Source organism: Microcaecilia unicolor, chromosome 7 (assembly GCF_901765095.1).
Source record: "Microcaecilia unicolor chromosome 7, aMicUni1.1, whole genome shotgun sequence".
Lineage (NCBI taxonomy): Eukaryota > Metazoa > Chordata > Amphibia > Gymnophiona > Siphonopidae > Microcaecilia > Microcaecilia unicolor.
Window position 1 is genome coordinate 278,479,105 of NC_044037.1, and position 18,393 is coordinate 278,497,497.

At 42.4% G+C, this 18,393-nt stretch overlaps 1 protein-coding gene across 9 annotated transcripts in view; it reads left to right on the forward strand.

Moving 5' to 3' along the window:
• Positions 1-18,393, forward strand: part of ZNF148 (zinc finger protein 148) — a 152,865-nt gene that overhangs the window by 72,826 nt on the left and 61,646 nt on the right. For all 9 annotated transcript variants that reach the window (XM_030209173.1, XM_030209172.1, XM_030209168.1 and 6 more), the window contains one exon: positions 8,487-8,610. In XM_030209173.1, the coding sequence (XP_030065033.1) occupies positions 8,487-8,610 (124 nt within the window). The remainder of the gene's footprint in view (positions 1-8,486; positions 8,611-18,393) is intronic.

Below are 18,393 nucleotides of genomic sequence, written 5' to 3' on the forward strand. Positions count from 1 at the left end.
AAACTTGCCCATAGACCCAGTAAAGTATTTAACAACCACACATCAGCCACAGGCATTACTCGAATCCACTTCCTCCCGGTTCAAAGTGTTGGCAAATTTAAGAGCCTTGGTGGGAAACGTAAAAAAGCAGGTTTTCCCGCCATTCTGGATCCTTAGACGAGCTGGGTAAAGGAGAGCAAATGATACTTTCTTCGTGTGTAGCATTTTGCATGTGTCCACAAATAGTCGCTGTTGTGCTGCACCACCACGGAGAAATCTTGGAAGCTTGCTGGTTCTCATAATGTAAGGCCCCCTTCTGTCGCAATGCCCTTAAAATGTCTTGTTTGTGAGCATAATTGAGTACTTTCATAATTACAATTTGGGGATGGAACATCTCTGCACGTACAGCTCCCAACCAGTGCACTCGCTCAATCCTTAAGGGCCCCTCTGTCAGCGGGAGTTCCAACTCTTTAGTTAACCAAGTCTCCAGAAATCTGCGCAGCTCAGACTCTTTTATATTCTCTGAGAGGCCCACTAACCTCAGATAGTTTTGCCGCGATCTGTTCTCCAGATCATCCAGTTTAGCCTCTAATTGCTCAGTCTTGCTCTGCATTTTCTGCTGCTGGTTATCTTGTTGAATGTATTTATCCTCCACATCTGATAGCCGCTGCTGAAATGTATTGAGATCGAACCTTAGCCCCTCCAGCTTGCTATCCATTGCCTCTAATTTCTCAGATATTCTCTGCAGCTTCCGGTCTACCGTTGGCTCCAGCAACGCCAACACCTCCGCTGCTATCTCTGCCACCCATGCAGAGCCCACCAACACCTCTCCTGCGGGGGCCGATCTCCGCCATCTTGAATTCTCCCGTGCAGCCTTGTGCACCGTCTTTCCTTTGAGATTTCACCGCCATCAGTGCGTCAAAAGATCTCTTGTCAGGTTTCCCGTGACCTGCGCACCTTCACCCACCATATATGACCCAAGCTGGGGTTTTTGGACAGGCTTTAGCCCGCGAACTGCTAAATGTTAAACGGGGGGGGGGGGGCAGAGCTTCTTTCTACGCCTGCCTCTCGCTAGCCTACCATCACATGATCCCCATATAGGCTATTTTAAATTTAATACGCGAGTGAACCGGAAGCCAGTGTTACCTTTTAAAAAGAGGAGTCGCGCTCTCAAATCTATTAACTCTAAGAATCAGTCTGGCAGCTATATTATGAACTTGAAATCTTTGTAATAACTTCATTTTAATTCTCCCATATAAAGAATTGCAATAATCGAGATACAGTAGAAGGACAGTCTGGGCTATACTTCTGAAACTTTCCATACTAAGACTGGACGGACTTGGTCTAAGCCAGTGGCGTAGCCAGACATCCAGTTTTGGGTGGGCCTGAGCCCAAAGTGGGTGGGCACAAAATTTTCTCTGCTCCGCCCTACCTCCACCTCAAAATATAAATACTTTAGCTAATGAGGATCCTCAAGCTCAGTCAGCTGAAGACTTTCTCTGAAGGTGGCCAGAACTTTCTTTTACCAAGCTTGGCAGGCAGCAGCAATGACCCTAAGCCACTGATGCCAGCACCCCACACATGCTTAGCTGTCGATGGCTCAAGGATGCTGTTGCCAGAGCTTGGTAGAAGGGAGTTCTGGCCGCCTTTGGAGGAGGTCCTTAGCTGGGGATGTCTGGGAATCCTCACCAGCTGTACAGCAAGGGTTAGGACTGGTGTTAGACCTGCTTGGACCCAGGTCAGAAAATAAAGGAGGGCTCCCCTCCCCGATTCCCTCTCCTCTTTGCCTCCCTTCCTATTTCCCACCTGCCATTACTATCACACCAACAGAACCTCACCAAATACAGAACAAGGGATCACAAATTAAAAATAAAATTATTTAGACAAAAATTGAAAAGGAACCCCAAGAAGTTAAACATAGCATTACTGCAACACTGGAGACACAAAACATGCATTTCCTTTTCTACAGAACACAATACAAAGACATTTCCTATACACATTTCCAAAAGCTAACATATTGCATTTAAAACATTTGAAATAAAATGCTTTGTTTCTACCTTTGTTGTCTGGACTTTTTATTTTTCCATCTTGCTGGTTCCAATTTCTCTTTTCTGCTTTCCTCTCTGCCGTCTGCTAATTCTTCTTCAAGCGGCTGTAGTCCATTTGTCTTTTCTCCTCTCTCCTGTCTGTTCCCTCACTATTCCTGCCTCTGACATGTTGGTCATTCCTTTGTAGCTCTTTTCTGCCTCTCTCTCACCCTTCTTTGTCTCCTTTTTACTTTTCAACTACCTATCAAATTTCCATCTTCTTCTTTCACCCACTAGCTCTCCCATTCCCCATCTTACTTCTCCCCATCTCTGCTTTCTCTTTTTATCTTTAATCTACTTCCCATTACCATATTTCTACTCTCTGTAATCACTATCTCTCATTCATTTCCTTGCCCTCTCCCACAGGGTTCCACCATTCCCATCATCTTCTCCCTCCACCCTTCTAACCAGCATCTGATCCTCTCCCCACCCCACCACACCACGGTAGCCTTATATTTTCCTGCCCCTTCTCTCTTCATTCCTGTTAAATAGTAATAGTAGTAGTCCTCTCCCCCATGGCCCAGCATTTCCCCCCTCACCACCTACTGTGTACCTCTCATCCACCCCCATGTCTAACTCCCCCTCTCATTCCCACTGTCCAACGTCTCTCTCCCCTTCCCATACAGCATATCTACCTTCCTCCCCTCTACCAGCATGTCTAACATTTCTCCCTTCCCTCCACCCCTATGCCCACCATTTTGCCCTCCTCTCCACCCCTATGTTTAACATTTCTCCCCCTCTCACCACCTATCCCCTCTCTATGCAGCTTGTCTCCCTCTCCTCCACCTCATATGCAGCCAAGACTTCTCCCTTCCTGACCCCTCCATTCCTTTACTGGATCTCTCCCTTCTTCCCCATGCAGCTTCTCCCCCACCCACCATGCCTCATCATTCCATCTTCCCTCCTCCCTGTGCAGCATCTTTCCTTCCATCTTCTTCCCTCCCCCATCCAACATCTTTTCCCCATCATCCCTTCCCCCATGGCGTGCCACAACTTTCACCCCCATCTTCCCTCACCCTCTCAGGCCCGCCCAGCAGCGATTCCGATCGCAGGCAGCTTCTTCGGCTTGCACACGCTGCCTGCTGGCTGCCGCTCAAATCTCCTTGCAGCTACTAAGCAGCAGCGCTAACCCGGAATCGCTGCTGGGCGGGCCTGCGAGGGTGAGGGAAGATGGGGTTGAAAGTTGCGGCACACCACGGGAAAGGGACGATGATGGGGACCGGAGCCTCCGAAATCGCTGTGCTGCTGGGCGGGCCTGACCCCAAATTGGTCTAAGCTGACACAATTGAAAATTAACTTTTTTTTTTTTTTTTTTTACAAGAGTTGTCATCAAAGCATAATCTCGAATCCAGTATTACACCTAGAACTTTAGACTTATTAATAATCTGCAAACTTTCACCTGTAGCTAGATTTTTTAGCATAACCACCCAGCAATTTTTGTGTGTTCAAAAAATGTTTGCACTTTAAAACTACCATTATTTGGAAAAAAAAAAAAAAACCCCAAACAAACCAAAAACAGGGTACCAGCTTTACTGGTAATGGTTCCAGGGGAGATCCGGGAAATGATAGACCGGTGAGTCTGACGTCGGTGCTGGGGAAAATTGTAGAGGCTATTATTAAAAACAAAATTACAGAGCACATCCAAGGACATGGATTACTGAGAGCGAGTCAGCACGGCGTATGTGTGGGGAAATCTTGCCTGACCAATTTACTTCAATTCTTTGAAGGAGTAAACAAACATGTGGACAAAGGGGAGCCGGTTGATATTGTGTATCTGGATTTTCAAAAGGCGTTTGACAAGGTACCTCATGAAAGGCTACAGAGGAAATTGGAGGGTCATGGGATAGGAGGAAATGTCCTATTGTGGATTAAAAACTGGTTGAAGGATAGGAAACAGAGAGTGGGGTTAAATGGGCAGTATTCACAATGGAGAAGGGTAGTTAGTGGGGTTCCTCAGGGGTCTGTGCTAGGACCGCTGCTCTTTAATATATTTATAAATGATTTAGAGATGGGTGTAACTAGCGAGGTAATTAAATTTGCTGATGACATAAAGTTATTCAAAGTCGTTAACTCGCGACAGGATTGTGAAAAATTACAGAAGGACCTTACGAGACTGGGCGGCTAGATGGCAGATGACGTTTAATGTGAGCAAGTGCAAGGTGATGCATGTGAGAAAAAAGAACCCGAATTATAGCTACGTCATGCAAGGTTATGGACCAAGAAAGGGATCTGGGTGTCATCGTCGTTGATAATACACTGAAACCTTCTGCTCAGTGTGCTGCTGCGGCTTGGAAAGCAAATAGAATGTTGGGTATTATTAGGAAAGGTATAGAAAACAGGTGTGAGGATGTTATAATGCATTTATATCGCTCCATGGTGCGACCGCACCTTGAGTATTTTGTTCAATTCTGGTCGCCGCATCTCAAGAAAGATATAGTGGAATTGGAAAGGGTGCAGCGAAGGGCGACTAAAATGATAGCAGGGATGGGACGACTTCCCTATGAAGAAAGACTAAGGAGGTTAGGGCTTTTCAGCTTGGAGAAGAGACGGCTGAGGGGAGACATGATAGAGGTATATAAAATAATGAGTGGAGTGGAACAGGTGGATGTGAAGCGTCTGTTCACGCTTTCCAAAAATACTAGGACTAGGGGGCATGCGACGAAACTACAGTGTAGTAAATTTAAAACAAATCGGAGAACATCTTTCTTCACCTAACGCATAATTAAACTCTGGAATTCGTTGCCGGAGAACGTGGTGGAGGCGGTTAGCTTGGCAGAGTTTAAAAAGAGGTTAGATGGTTTTCTAAAGGACAAGTCCATAAACCGCTACTAAATGGATTTGGGAAATTCCAAAATTCTAGGAATAACATGTATAGAATGTTTGTACGTTTGGGAAGCTCGCCAGGTGCCCTTGGCCTGGATTGGCCGCTGTCGTGGACAGGATGCTGGGCTCGATGGATCCTTGGTCTTTTCCCAGTGTGGCATTACTTATGTACTTATATCATAGTGATGTAGACTTTTGTCTGAAGAGCAATGTTGGAGGCCTAACACAAGCTCCACCCAAATTCGCAAACAATCGCCGAACTCAGGGAAGCACTGCAGATGATCTGGGACAGCCTGCCCTAGGGACTGATCAAGACTGTGAAAAGCGACTGAAGGCCTGGGTTAAAGCTGGGGGTGGGCACTTTGAGCATTCACAGTGACTGTGAAATTCTGGCACATTGTTAATTGTATCGTGTGAATGACATTATTTTACTATGTTTTAGCTTGAACGTTTTTAATTTGCAAAAATCGCTAGGTAGTAACACTAAAATGTCAGTAACATCAACATAGCTTAGCTCGAAACCTTGGGGTCATCTTTGACTCTTCTCTCTCCTTCTCTGCTCATATCCAGCAGACTGCCAAGACCTGTCATTTCTTTCTTTACAACATCCGTAAAATCCGCCCCTTTCTTTCCGAGCACTCTACCAAAACCCTCATCCACACCCTTGTCACCTCTCGTTTAGACTACTGCAATCTGCTTCTTGCTGGCCTCCCACTTAGTCACCTCTCCCCTCTCCAGTCGGTTCAAAACTCTGCTGCCCGTCTCGTCTTCCGCCAGGGTCGCTTTACTCATACTACCCCTCTCCTCAAGACCCTTCACTGGCTCCCTATCCGTTTTCGCATCCTGTTCAAACTTCTTCTACTAACCTATAAATGTACTCACTCTGCTGCTCCCCAGTATCTCTCCACACTCGTCCTTCCCTACACCCCTTCCCGTGCACTCCGCTCAATGGATAAATCCTTCTTATCTGTTCCCTTCTCCACTACTGCCAACTCCAGACTTCGCGCCTTCTGTCTCGCTGCACCCTACGCCTGGAATAAACTTCCTGAGCCCCTACGTCTTGCCCCATCCTTGGCCACCTTTAAATCTAGACTGAAAGCCCACCTCTTTAACATTGCTTTTGACTCGTAACCACTTGTAACCACTCGCCTCCACCTACCCTCCCCTCTTCCTTCCCGTTCACATTAATTGACTTGATTTGCTTACTTTATTTATTTATTTGTTTTTGTCTAGTAGATTGTAAGCTCTTTGAGCAGGGACTGTCTTTCTTCTATGTTTGTGCAGCGCTGTGTACGCCTTGCAGCACTATAGAAATGCTAAATAGTAGTAGTAACATAGCTTAGGATAATTGTTGTTTAAAAGTAGTACGTAAGTATGATGACTAAATACGTAAAATTTCTTGTTCAAATTCAAAGCAGTTGCTGAGAAAAGGCAAAAAACTGTAAGGGTTACTTTTTTTTTTTTTTTTTTTTGCCTCATCCTGTTTGCGGCCTCTCCCTCCCACATAACATAACGCAGCAAAGGGGAAGAGCAGTAAGTCTTTAAAAGGAAGTTCTTATCCTTTCACAGTTGCTGGTTCTTCTACTGTAGTCTCTTTAGTCTCACCCAAAGCCTACTGTCCCTCCACCTGCTCCTTCCACTCCCACTCCTGAAACTTGCAGCCCCTACATCGTTGCAGGTATTAGTCTGATTACTGCAGGGATTTAGATGCAACTCAGAATTTGTTATACCAGTGTGCCTTTCAAGCAAGGGAGTTAAGTGGCTTGTGTGCTCAGTCTTATTTTCTCATGAACAGCACATCAGCACTAACTTCAGAGTGCTGGGTTTCAATCAAGGCCCAAAACATTCATCTTTAATGTGGAAATGTTGGCACATCATCAAAGATTGTATTTCTGTCCTTGGATGTGTATTTCTGGCCTTAGATGATGACCTCACAAGAGCAGCTGCGAAGGTTCTGTTGGTGGACCAAAGAAAATGTTAAATTCTGACGCAGAGCTGGCCAAAAAATGTGTTGAGCTGGTTTTGGTTTGCAGGCCATAGTTTTCCTTGCCTCTGGCATAGAGCAACGAGTATGGTGATTAATGTGGTCTTTTGACTTTATTATAGTATTCCCGTAAATGTAGAAATAATGCAAATAGTGCAGCAGAATCAGTCATAATTGAGGAAGGTGGGAGCAATTGGGAGATCTGGAGAGAAAAAGAACTATTAGATTGTTGCAGAAATATCTTAGCCAATTTGCTATGCTGTATTTTCATGATTCTTAAGCTGTTGTTTTTTTTAAATATCAGTCAATCTCTAAAGAAGCAGCTGCTCCAAAATAACATCCAAAACCGCCTTTAAACAGGAAAAAAGACCTCAAAGAGCTCACAGGTCTAAATCTTAGTAGACCTGAAGGAGCTAAAACGGATCCATTGATCCTACCATCATCATTGGCCAAAAAAACCTATTGATCTGAATGCTTCCTATATCGGTACTCAAATCAAAAAATATAACTAACGGCATAAAGTAATTTAAAGAGTACAGACACTTATCTTTTAAAAGTGTGCTCATCAGTCGCGTTGCTGTGGTCTCTCTCCGGGACTAATAAGGTAAGTGTCTGTGCTCTTTAAATTACTTTATGCCGTTAAAGTTATATTTTTTGATTTGAGTACCGATATAGGAAGCATTCAGATCAATAGGTTTTTTTGGCCAATGATGATGGTAGGATCAATGGATCCGTTTTAGCTCCTTCAGGTCTACTAAGATTTAGACCTGTGAGCTCTTTGAGGTCTTTTTTCCTGTTTAAAGGCGGTTTTGGATGTCATTTTGGAGCAGCTGCTTCTTTAGAGATTGACTGATATTTTTGCGTAGGAGCACCCGAGGAGTTGATTGGAGTTTTTAAAAATATAAACATGTTGCTTTCTGAATGTATTTATGAATGTAATTGAATCAGCTGTTATGTTATTCAAATTGATTTCCTGGATTTATAATGCCCTATAATTGCTTAAAAATGTTAAATTAGATTTTTTAATAATAATTTAGAGGTGTGGTAACTTTTGAATGGATTTCAGTATCTAACATGCCTTTTGTTATATCTTTGTCCTGTGTTTTGAAAGTTGAAAGTTTAGTTGAAAAACCTGTTCTTGAAACTCTGTAGTTTTCTTTTGTTTCTTCTGCAGCTTGAGAAATGTTATGTAGAGGTGTTATAAAATGAAGAGAGAAAAGTAAACATTTCATTGCTTTTTGTCAATAATACTCTAGCATAGGAAACTATCACTTGCAAAGGCAATACCAAGTTTTCTAAGGCTTAGAAGACTTGAGATGCATAGCAGATTTAACATGGGTAAATAGAAACAACTAATATTTAGTCTGTGTAATTAGCATGGTAGATGCTTAACAACTACAGTTGAGTTTAACATTGACCAGTGCTTCTGGCATATATACTCTGTTTTGGTGGTGTTTCTGGTTTATAGGTGGTCTTTGTTGAGTGTTGAACCTGAGGTTTCTTTAGATTCCTATTGAGAGGAAATATGAAGACCAGAACTATTTAACCCTTTCCAAGTGAAGCAAGAAGACTGAGCTGAAATCCTTCTTTTCTTTTTTTTTTTTTTTAAATAGATTCTTACTATAAATGAGGATGGGTCTCTTGGCCTGAAAATTCCCAAATGTCATGTCTGTGAACACTGCAGTGCTGCCTTTAGAACGAACTACCATTTGCAGAGACATGTCTTCATACATACAGGTACTTCTTGTGGTGTACTGATTTTCAAATACCTGTTTCTTAGATTTTAAAAAAAATTGCTGACGTGTGAATTTCTGATTAAGGATGGAAGACAATTTGATATCTAAATTTAGAGAATCCATGCACCAAAATGTCAAAAGAATATTAGACCTGAAATTCTAATAAACTTGAGTTTGTACCTTTTTTAAAATAAATGTTTTAAACTGTATCAAAATAAAAAAGCAAAACAAAAATATTACTTTCTAATCTTTCCAGGCCAACATAATGTTGGAAAGAAGTTTTTACATTAAGGGTTGAAAATGTCTGTTTGGGAAGAATAGCTTTCTGAAAACTTAAAAGACCAAATTTGGCATAAGGGAACTGGGGAAGAGACATATGTTTAAAAATAGGTCTAATGAAGACTCATGGTTATAGAAATGGTTCCTTAAAAAAAATGGTGCAATACCCAGAGTCAAAGCAGTAGATACTACTGTAAATACTACTATAAATCACTTCTATAGCGCTACCAGTTGTACGCAGCGCTTTACAATTGAACATGAAGAAGAAGGACAGTCCCTGCTCAAAAGAGCTTATAATCTAAATCAGGACAAACAGGACCAAAAAGGACAGACAGAAGAACACATAAGGACAAGATAAAAGTTACAAGTCAGGAGTCGAAAGCAGCATCAAACAGGTAGGCCTTTAGCCCGGATTTGAAGGCAGCCAGGGATGGAGTTAGACATAATGGCTCAGGAAGCCTATTCCAGGCATAAGGTGCGGCGAGTTAGAAGGAGTGGAGTCTGGAGTTAGCGATGGAGGAGAAGGGTGCAATTAGGAGAGATTTGCCTAGTGAACGGAGTTCTAGGGAAGGAGTGCAGGGAGAGATGAGGGTGGAGAGGTAGTGAGGGGCTGCAGAGGGAATGCACTTATAGGTCAACGAGAGGATAGTCCAAACCAGCAAGGAGCTCAAAACCTTTATTCATATAAAATAGATATTGATAGTGTATTGGCACAATGACGACAGCCCACAACTAATCCAAACTTGTAGTCAGTACCCTGATGTGTTTTGGCTTGTCCACCTGCATTAATGGCTAATAAATAATGAAAAAGACTGGCGTTGTACCACCTGGGGACAATGGGAGTAAAAAACAAAATTAAAAAACCATATACAAACAAAATAAAAAAAAAATAATAATCATAAAGCTGACAGACCTGTCCACCCATTTGTTCACAAATATATTACCTTAGCTGGCACAAAACAATGGTAAAACAAATGTTAAAACACACTGAAAGACAAACAAAATAAACTACAATAATCAGTCTACTAAGGGCTATGTGGTACCAGCTTTGTGTAAAAGAAGAACTTAAACAAAAAAACAACACAACATATATCTTATGGGTTATATAGTATCTCTCTATATAAAACGCACCTCCAACGTTCGAATGAAGCCTCTGTTAGCCAAAAGTGAAGGGGGTGAGATCGCATTGTGTCTGCCCCGCCCACGCGTCAAACGTGATGACATCGAGGGCGGAGCAATGACACTCATCCAATCGCAACGCTCGGCAGCGAAGCGTCAGGGAAGGAGGCGGCGCTCTCAACGTCTAGCCTTCCCTTCGCTGTGTTCCGCCTTCTTCTGACGTCAAGGATGACGTCAAAAGAAGGCGGAACACAGCGAAGGGAAACCTAGACGTCGGGAGCACCGCCTCCTTCCCTGACGCTTTGCTGCCGGAACCACGGAGGTACATTTAAAAACAAGAAAAAAAAATAAAAACCATGTTGGGGGGAGCGAAGAAGAAAAACAATGGGAGCGGGAGGGCAGGGGAGAAACGACACCATGGATGCGAAGGGGGGGGGGGGGGGGAAGAAGAGGGCGGCCCAGGCTGGGACATGGGAGAGAGAGGAGCATGGATGCAAGGGGGGTCATGGAAGGGAGACAGGGGACTTGCTGGAAAAGGATGAATGGAGGCGGCAGGGGACAGAGGAGCATGGATGGGCATGGATTGGGAGGGCAGGGCTCAGGGAGAGAGGGCAATTGCTGGAAAGGGATGAATGGAGGGGGCAGGGGACAGAGGAGCATGGATGGGCATGGATTGGGAGGGCAGGACTCAGGGAGAGAGGGAAATTGCTGGATAGGGATGAATAGAGGGGACAGATGGGCATGGATGGATATGGATTGCAGGGCAGGCCTCAGGGAGACAGGGCAATTGCTGGATAGGGAAAAATGGAGGGGCCAGGTGACAGATGAGCATGGATGGGCATGGATTGGAAGGGCAGGACTCAGGGAGACGGGAATTGCTGAATAGGGATGAATGGAGGGGACAGATGGCCATGGATGGATATGGATTGCAGGGCAGGCCTCAGGCAGAGAGGGGAAATGCTGGATAGGGAAAAATGGAGGGGCCAGGTGACAGATGAGCATGGATGGGCATGGATTGGAAGGGCAGGACTCAGGGAGAGGGGAATTGCTGGATAGGGATGAATGGAGGGCACAGATGGGCATGGATGCATATGGATTGCAGGGCAGGCCTCAGGCAGAGAGGGGAATTGCTGGATAGGGATGAATGGAGGGGCCAGGTGAAAGAGGAGCATGGATTGGAAGGGCAGGACTCAGGGAGAGGGGAATTGCTGGATAGGGATGAATGGAGGGGACAGATGGCCATGGATGGATATGGATTGCAGGGCAGGCCTCAGGCAGAGAGGGGAAATGCTGGATAGGGAAAAATGGAGGGGCCAGGTGACAAAGGAGCATGGATTGGAAGGGCAGGACTCATGGAGAGGGGAATTGCTGGATAGGGATGAATGGAAGGGACAGATGGCCATGAATGCATATGGATTGCAGGGCAGGGCTCAGGGAGACAGCGGAATTGCTGGATAGGGATGAATGGAGGGGCCAGGTGACAGAGGAGCATGGATTGGACTCACACTTTCACTCTGACTCTCAAACACTCACTCTCACATACACTCTCCCAAACACACACACTCCGAGGAAAACCTTGCTAGCGCCCGTTTCATTTGTGTCAGAAACGGGCCTTTTTTACTAGTCAACTATAACCATGGAAGAAAAAGTGCTAAAACTATGGACAAACCATCTTGTAAAACCTTAAACGAGCCTGGTAGTACTGGCTTCAAATACAAATCAGCTACTTAATAAAAGAAGTGTCTTTCAGGCTGCTTTTTTTTTTTTTTTTTTTTACAGCAGCAGAATCCTCCAAAACGCATTGAGGCCATATGGAACCCACATCAAAGAGTGGACTATAGTCTAACAGAGAAAGTTTAAGGCTCTTTAACTAAATCTCAGGAGTCACATTAACTTAGTAAGAGTGAAGCCAAAAGCCTGCTTAAAAATAAATCTTAAGAAATATTAAATATATAAAACAAGCTTAAAAATAATAACCAACATAAAGGACTCACATACTATGTAGAGCAGCCTCGCTGTAGCAGCACCGTGATCCTCAGTTTTTAAAACGTTTGTTTCCCCCACTGGGGTGTTAGTGATAATATGACAAAATGAAATTAAGAAAACTTGTTAAATTTCAAAACCAAGACCAATACATTAAAAAGAACCCCTCTTTAAATAATGGGAAAGGGGGCACTGTTTTCATAAAGGGCAGAAACAAAGCAAAAGAAAATAAATAAAACAAAATAAACACCAAATAAAATAATGAAAATAATAAAAATAAGTAAAAGTATATATAATATATACAAACAATATCACATAGAATCTTAAACAAATACAGTACAATGATTCAAATACAATTAAAAAAAATGTGGTATGTAAATACACTCAACATCAAGCACAGATATGTCAAAACAGCATGAGAAGATTCAAAAATAAATAAAACTGAACATATGTTTATAGATATAGGTATGAAAGAAGTAAAACAAATTCTAGAGTATATTAAAAATATATAAAAGAGGACTGCCAACCAAAGAATACTTAAAACATTGTTTCAGCCAGTTAACAGTTGTAGTAAAAGTGGCCAATCCAAGATTCTCCATCTGCAGAGGACTACTGACAGGAAGCTGTATGGTACTAGCTTGTGAAAATCGCTTTAGAAGAGCTTCTTTTACATTTACAGCTTGCCAGCTCTCTTTCATTTTCTGTCGGGGTTGAAGGTGTTCTCTGCTTATAGCTGCACTTGATTTGGTTCGGATGGACACTGTACTCTGTGGCAATGAAAGCCTTACTTTCTGTATTGCCAGTGTCTTGATAATTTCCATCCTTTCAACCAGTGATATTCTTACATGTGCATGATGACACTGCAATTTCCACTGCTTAATGCAAGCTTTCTAAGTCTAACAAAACTATTGAAATTTCACTCTAAAACATCCAGCTCAGGTACATGATTGAAACAGATTATCTTCAGGCATGATGCATACCACATGCCGCTAGTCGATGAACTCCCTGTGAGCTTTTGCCCCATCCTCTGCTGCTGAAGGTGGAGATCAGATTATGGTTGTAAACCTCAACTGCACCTTATGTGCCATCTTGCTACACTGGCATTAATGATGATAGATATGTGGCTTTAGATAAATAGTACAAGTCAGTGATATAGCATGCAGTTGAATGACTGAACATGCATTTACAGAGTGCTGTTTACCAGCAGAACCAGTTCAGTGTGTGCACATAAGTGAAGCATGTAGTTAAGGCTGATGTGCTAAACCATAGTCATTGCTCATTAAAGTTGCTGATAGAAAAACAGGACTGACGCATAGTCGTGCAGATAAATGTACTGTGCACTTAAGTGGAGTACACTGTACAATAATAATAATAAAAAAACAAACATAAATACATCACAATAATAAATATAGTAAAAGTCATAATATAAAAATTTTAAGATAAAGAACTTTGAACATGTCTGCCACAACAAAAAGGAATCATAGAAAAATCCTAAGATCCAGTTCTGAAGTCATGCAAAAATGTTGCATAGTATTGAACTCAAAAATGTATTTCAGTTCTTCTTGAAACAAACATATGCCAATATCACCTCCTTGTCTGGATATAGACAGCACCTGGAGCACACATACTTTTAATTGTGTGAAACTGTGTCCTTTTTTCCGAACAGTGCTCTACCATGGGTACATTTAAAGATGTTTATTCTCTATGCAACTTACATGCTCAACCAACCTAGTATGTAATCTTTTTTTTGTCTAACCAATATATAATGTATTAAAAAAGTCACATGGTAACATAAATCACACTTGAAGTATCACAGTTAGAGAAGACTGTAAATGTTTCATCACTGCTGAACTCAGTATCATGGAACAATCGGTAACAATCATGGATTTAGAAAAAGAGCAGCTCCCAAGTTTGAAATGCCCAGTTTTTTTTTCCCAGTCATTAACTAGGAGGAATAATAATAGAGGGGACAAGAATGTTATGCAAGTTCCTTCCCTTCTGTGTGCCATCACAGATGGTTCGTTCTTATAACATTAAGGGGTCCTTTTACTAAGCCAAGGTAAAAAGTGGCCTGTGGTAGTGTAGGTACGTGTGCCGGGCCAGTTTTTACCGCATCTGCAAAAGGCTTTTAATGGGACGCGCGTAGAGCCTAACATGCCTTTGTAAAAGGGCCCTCTAAATGCTTTGCACAATATACCAGTGTTTTTGAAGACTTTTTTTTAATGTTACTTGCAAAATATGAAAACCGATTAGCCCGTACGACAGTATTGTTTAACAGAGCTGGTCTATCTGTTTCCCTGGCCCTATAATAAGCCCTTTTAATTAAGGCTGTATGTTAATTGCGGTTAATGCTGCGATTAAGGTGGTGTTAGTCACAGTTAATAAAATGTAATTGCCCCTGCCTCCTCCCCTCTAGTTGGCTGCATGATCCAGCATTTCTTCCTCCCCTTTTGCCTGCCCACTAATAAGCATCTCGCCCTCTCTTTCAGCAGATCATTTAGAGGGCAGTGGCAGAGCAGCAATACATGCACACTGCCTGTGACCTGCTCTGGAGCCTCTCTTCTGACCCATCCCATCCAAGACATCTTTCTATTTCCGCAGGGGTAGAATGGATCAAAAGGGAAGCTCTGGAGTAAGTTGCAGGCAGCATGTGTGTATCGCTGTTCTGCTGCTGCCTTCGAAAAGACCTGTTTTAAGCTTCATCCAAGAGAGAGGGAGGATTGAAAGAGAGGGAGATGCTGAACTGTGGGTGGGGGGAGTGGAGGAAGAGATACCAGACCGCTGATGAGTTGAGGGAGAGAGAGAGTGGACAGTGGGAGGGAAGGAAGGATGGAAGGGGGAGCGATATTGGATCTAGAGGGAAAGAGATGCTAGACAATGGAAGGGATGGAAGGAAGAGGGGGAGACATGTTGGACCAGAGGGGGAGGACGGAGGAGAGGGAGGGAAGAGAAAAGAAGCAATGTTGGACCTACAGTGGAGGGGAGGGGAGGACGAAAGATGCTATACTATGGGAGGGGGGGGGGGGAGATACTGATCCTTTAAAATAATGCAATTAATCACGATTTAAAATGTTTCTTTATGTGATTAATCACAATTAAAAATTTTAAGCAACATGCAGCCCTACTTTTAATACATTTCCCCATGGGTCCACTGTCCACAAACTTATTATACATATTGCCTGCTTGCTATTCAAATGAATTTTTAGCATATAACCTTCTTAAGTGGAAAATTAAGTTATTCTTAAGTGTTCTCACTGGAGTTTGTTGGTCTGTAGGTTTTCATAAGAACACAAGAATAGCCCAGTATCCTGCTTCCGACATAAGAGAGTTGCATAGGGACAGAGATTTCACCCATCCCCCCTGGAGTCTTCTCCGTCCCTGCAAGTAATCTCCTCCGTTGCTGCCCGTCTCTGCAAGTAATCTCTGTTCCTGCCTGTCCCTGCAAGTAATCTCTGTTCCTGTCCATCCCCGCAAGTAATCTCCTCCATCCTTGCTCGTCTGCTGTACAAAAATAACTCAACTTGTGGTAAAATAACCCAACTTAATAGTATCCAGCTTAACAGTAGCTCATATTGATAACTTCCCTTCTCAGTGCTTATGGGGATTTCACTGCTATCAACCATATCCATTATTTTTTTTTAGTACTATTATAATTGCTAAACTAGCTTAGAAACACAAGGAAAGGATAGATAGGCTGACCTGGAGCTATACTTCCGTGGGAACCCCGCAGGACTTGCGTCCATCCCTGTAGAATCCCTGCGGACCTGGAGGGGATCCTCGCGGGAGTCCTTTGGACCTGCAGTGAATTCCTGCTAACCCTGCTCCTGTGACGCTGTCTATTCCAGCAATGGCCAATCCTTGTCACAAGTACCTGGCAGAATCCCAAACAGTAGCAAGATTCCATGCTACCAATCCCAGGGACAGCAGTGGCTTTCCCCATTTCTATCTCGATAGAAGATAGCTGTTTCAAAATTATCAGTTTTTTCCTTCATCTGGGTAGAAGATATCTGAAATTTCAGATCATGATCACACTTATTTAACCATTCAGAACAACTTAGATATAGTGCATCCATAAAAGAACATTATCAGAAAACTAATGTTTATTTAAGAACATAAGAATAGCCATACAGGGTCCATCTAGTCCAGTATCCTGCTTCCAGCAGTGGCCAATCCAGGTCACAAGTACCTGGCAGAAACCCAGTTAGGAGCACCATTCCATGCTACCAATTCCAGGGAAAGCAGTGGCTTCCCACATGTTCATCTCAATAACAGACTATGGACTTTTCCTCCAGGAGCTTGTCCAAACCTTTTTAAAACCCTGATACGCTAACCACCACCTCTGGCAACAAGTTCCAGAGCTTTACCATTCTTTGAGTGAAAAACATTTCCTCCTATTTGTTTTGAAACTATTTCCATGCAATTTCATTGAGTGTCTTCTAGTCTTTATACTTTTTGAATGAGTGAAAAATTGATTCATCTCCACCCTTATTCATACATGTATAAACTATCCAAATCCAGAGTCACGGTAATCTCTGTTGCTGTTCCCTTACTCTGCTGAATTAAAAAAAAAAAATCTTCAAATAAAAAAACAATTGTTAGAGCTAACTTGAGCAGTTTAATTCAGTGGAGGTTCTTGGGATTGAAAATTCCTTGATATTCCTAAATTGACCAAGTCCCGTCCAGTATACAAGCACTACAGAATGTGAGGTTTGGAAAGAATTCCTTGAACTATGGGCAGCATGGTTTCCATGTTTGTTCTGTATCTGAATTGGATTATTTGTATAGTATGTGCTTTTAAGAATTGAAGAGCTATGTTTGTGCAAGAGCCAGACTAATTTGATCTCTTTATGCAGTTGCAAGTACATGTTTAGGGGTTTATTTTTGAAACAGAAATAATGTCCAAAAAGCGGCACAAAGTTGCAGATGAATGTGTGTGTTGGGGGGGGGGGTCGCCCAAACATCCAAATCTCCAAATCACTATTTTTGAAACCCATTTTTAAAAAATGTTTTTCTATGCACTTTGTTTGCAGTTCATCTCAATCACAAGGGGGCAGGTGTTTCCAAAACTTGGAAGTTTTTATGCCATAATGGAACAAAGCAAAAACGTTCACGGCTAAAAGTTAGACGTTTTGGGTCTAAACCTGTTTCAAACATGACTAAGTCACAAAAAGGTGCCCTAAATGACCAGATGACCACTGGAGGGATTAAGGCATGACCATTTTCATTATGCGATTAATCACGATTAAACATTTTAATCAACATTCGCTCACTGACCCCCTCCCACCCCCAATGATATGAAAGAAACGGTACATACCAGCCTCTAACAGCTTTCGATGTTGTAGCCAGTCCTATTAGAGCAACAAGCAGGTCCCTGGAGTAGCCTAGGGTTCTGTGCACTACACTGTCAAGAAGGGAACCCAGGTCCATATCTCACACTTGTGCTGGAAAGTGTGAGCCATCCAAAACCCACCGAAAACCTACTGTACCCACATATAGTTGACACCTGCAACCATAAGGGCTATTGTAGTGGTGTACAGTTGGGTACAGTAGGTTTTTGGTAGGTTTTGGAGGGCTCACAGTACAGTATTAGGGGGTAATGGTGAGATGTGTACCTAGGACCTTAAGTCCACTGCTTTGCTGTTATGTCCATCTGGCCAGTCTACTAAGAGTGCTGGCTTCCAGACGTTTCAATGGCTTTTTTTTGTGTGTTTCCCTTGGACATTTTTTTTTGTTTTCAAAAATGGTCCAAACAGATAGATGCACCGAGTACAAAAACATCTAGCAAATAGCCATTTTCAAAAGAAAAAATAGTCATTTTTCTTCAAAAATCTCTGTGTTAGCCACTTGATTTTTGGGTGTGTTCAGCAAGATTTCCAAAATCGGATTTAGACATATCAACAATGCTGCTCTTAATGTAGCAAATAAGATAAATGCTTATTACTTTAATTTCTAAAAGTATTAGATGCGGCTGTTTAAATATTAAGTAGAAACAAAAAATGTTGGCAGATGCACAATTTGATTGTTTGCTCATTTTTACCTTCTATATTTTAAGATGAGATTTGCCACTATTTTTAAAAAATATTATAGAAATTGTGTTCTCATTGAATGGTTATAAAGATCAATAAGAACATGGCATTGCCATACTGGGACAGACCGAAGGTCCATCAAGCCTTGTATCCTATTTCCAACAGTGGCCAATTCAGGACACAAGTACCCGGCAAGATCTCAAAAGAGTAAAACAGATTTTATGCTGCTTGTCCTAGAAATAAACACTTTTACTCTGAGCATCTCATTCTGTTTGGATCTGAGGAACGGCGTGATGACTCCCAAAAGCTGCTTAAAAATACTTTTTTTTTAATTGGACTAGAGTTTTGTTGAGCTTCTATTCCAGTATAAAGAATTG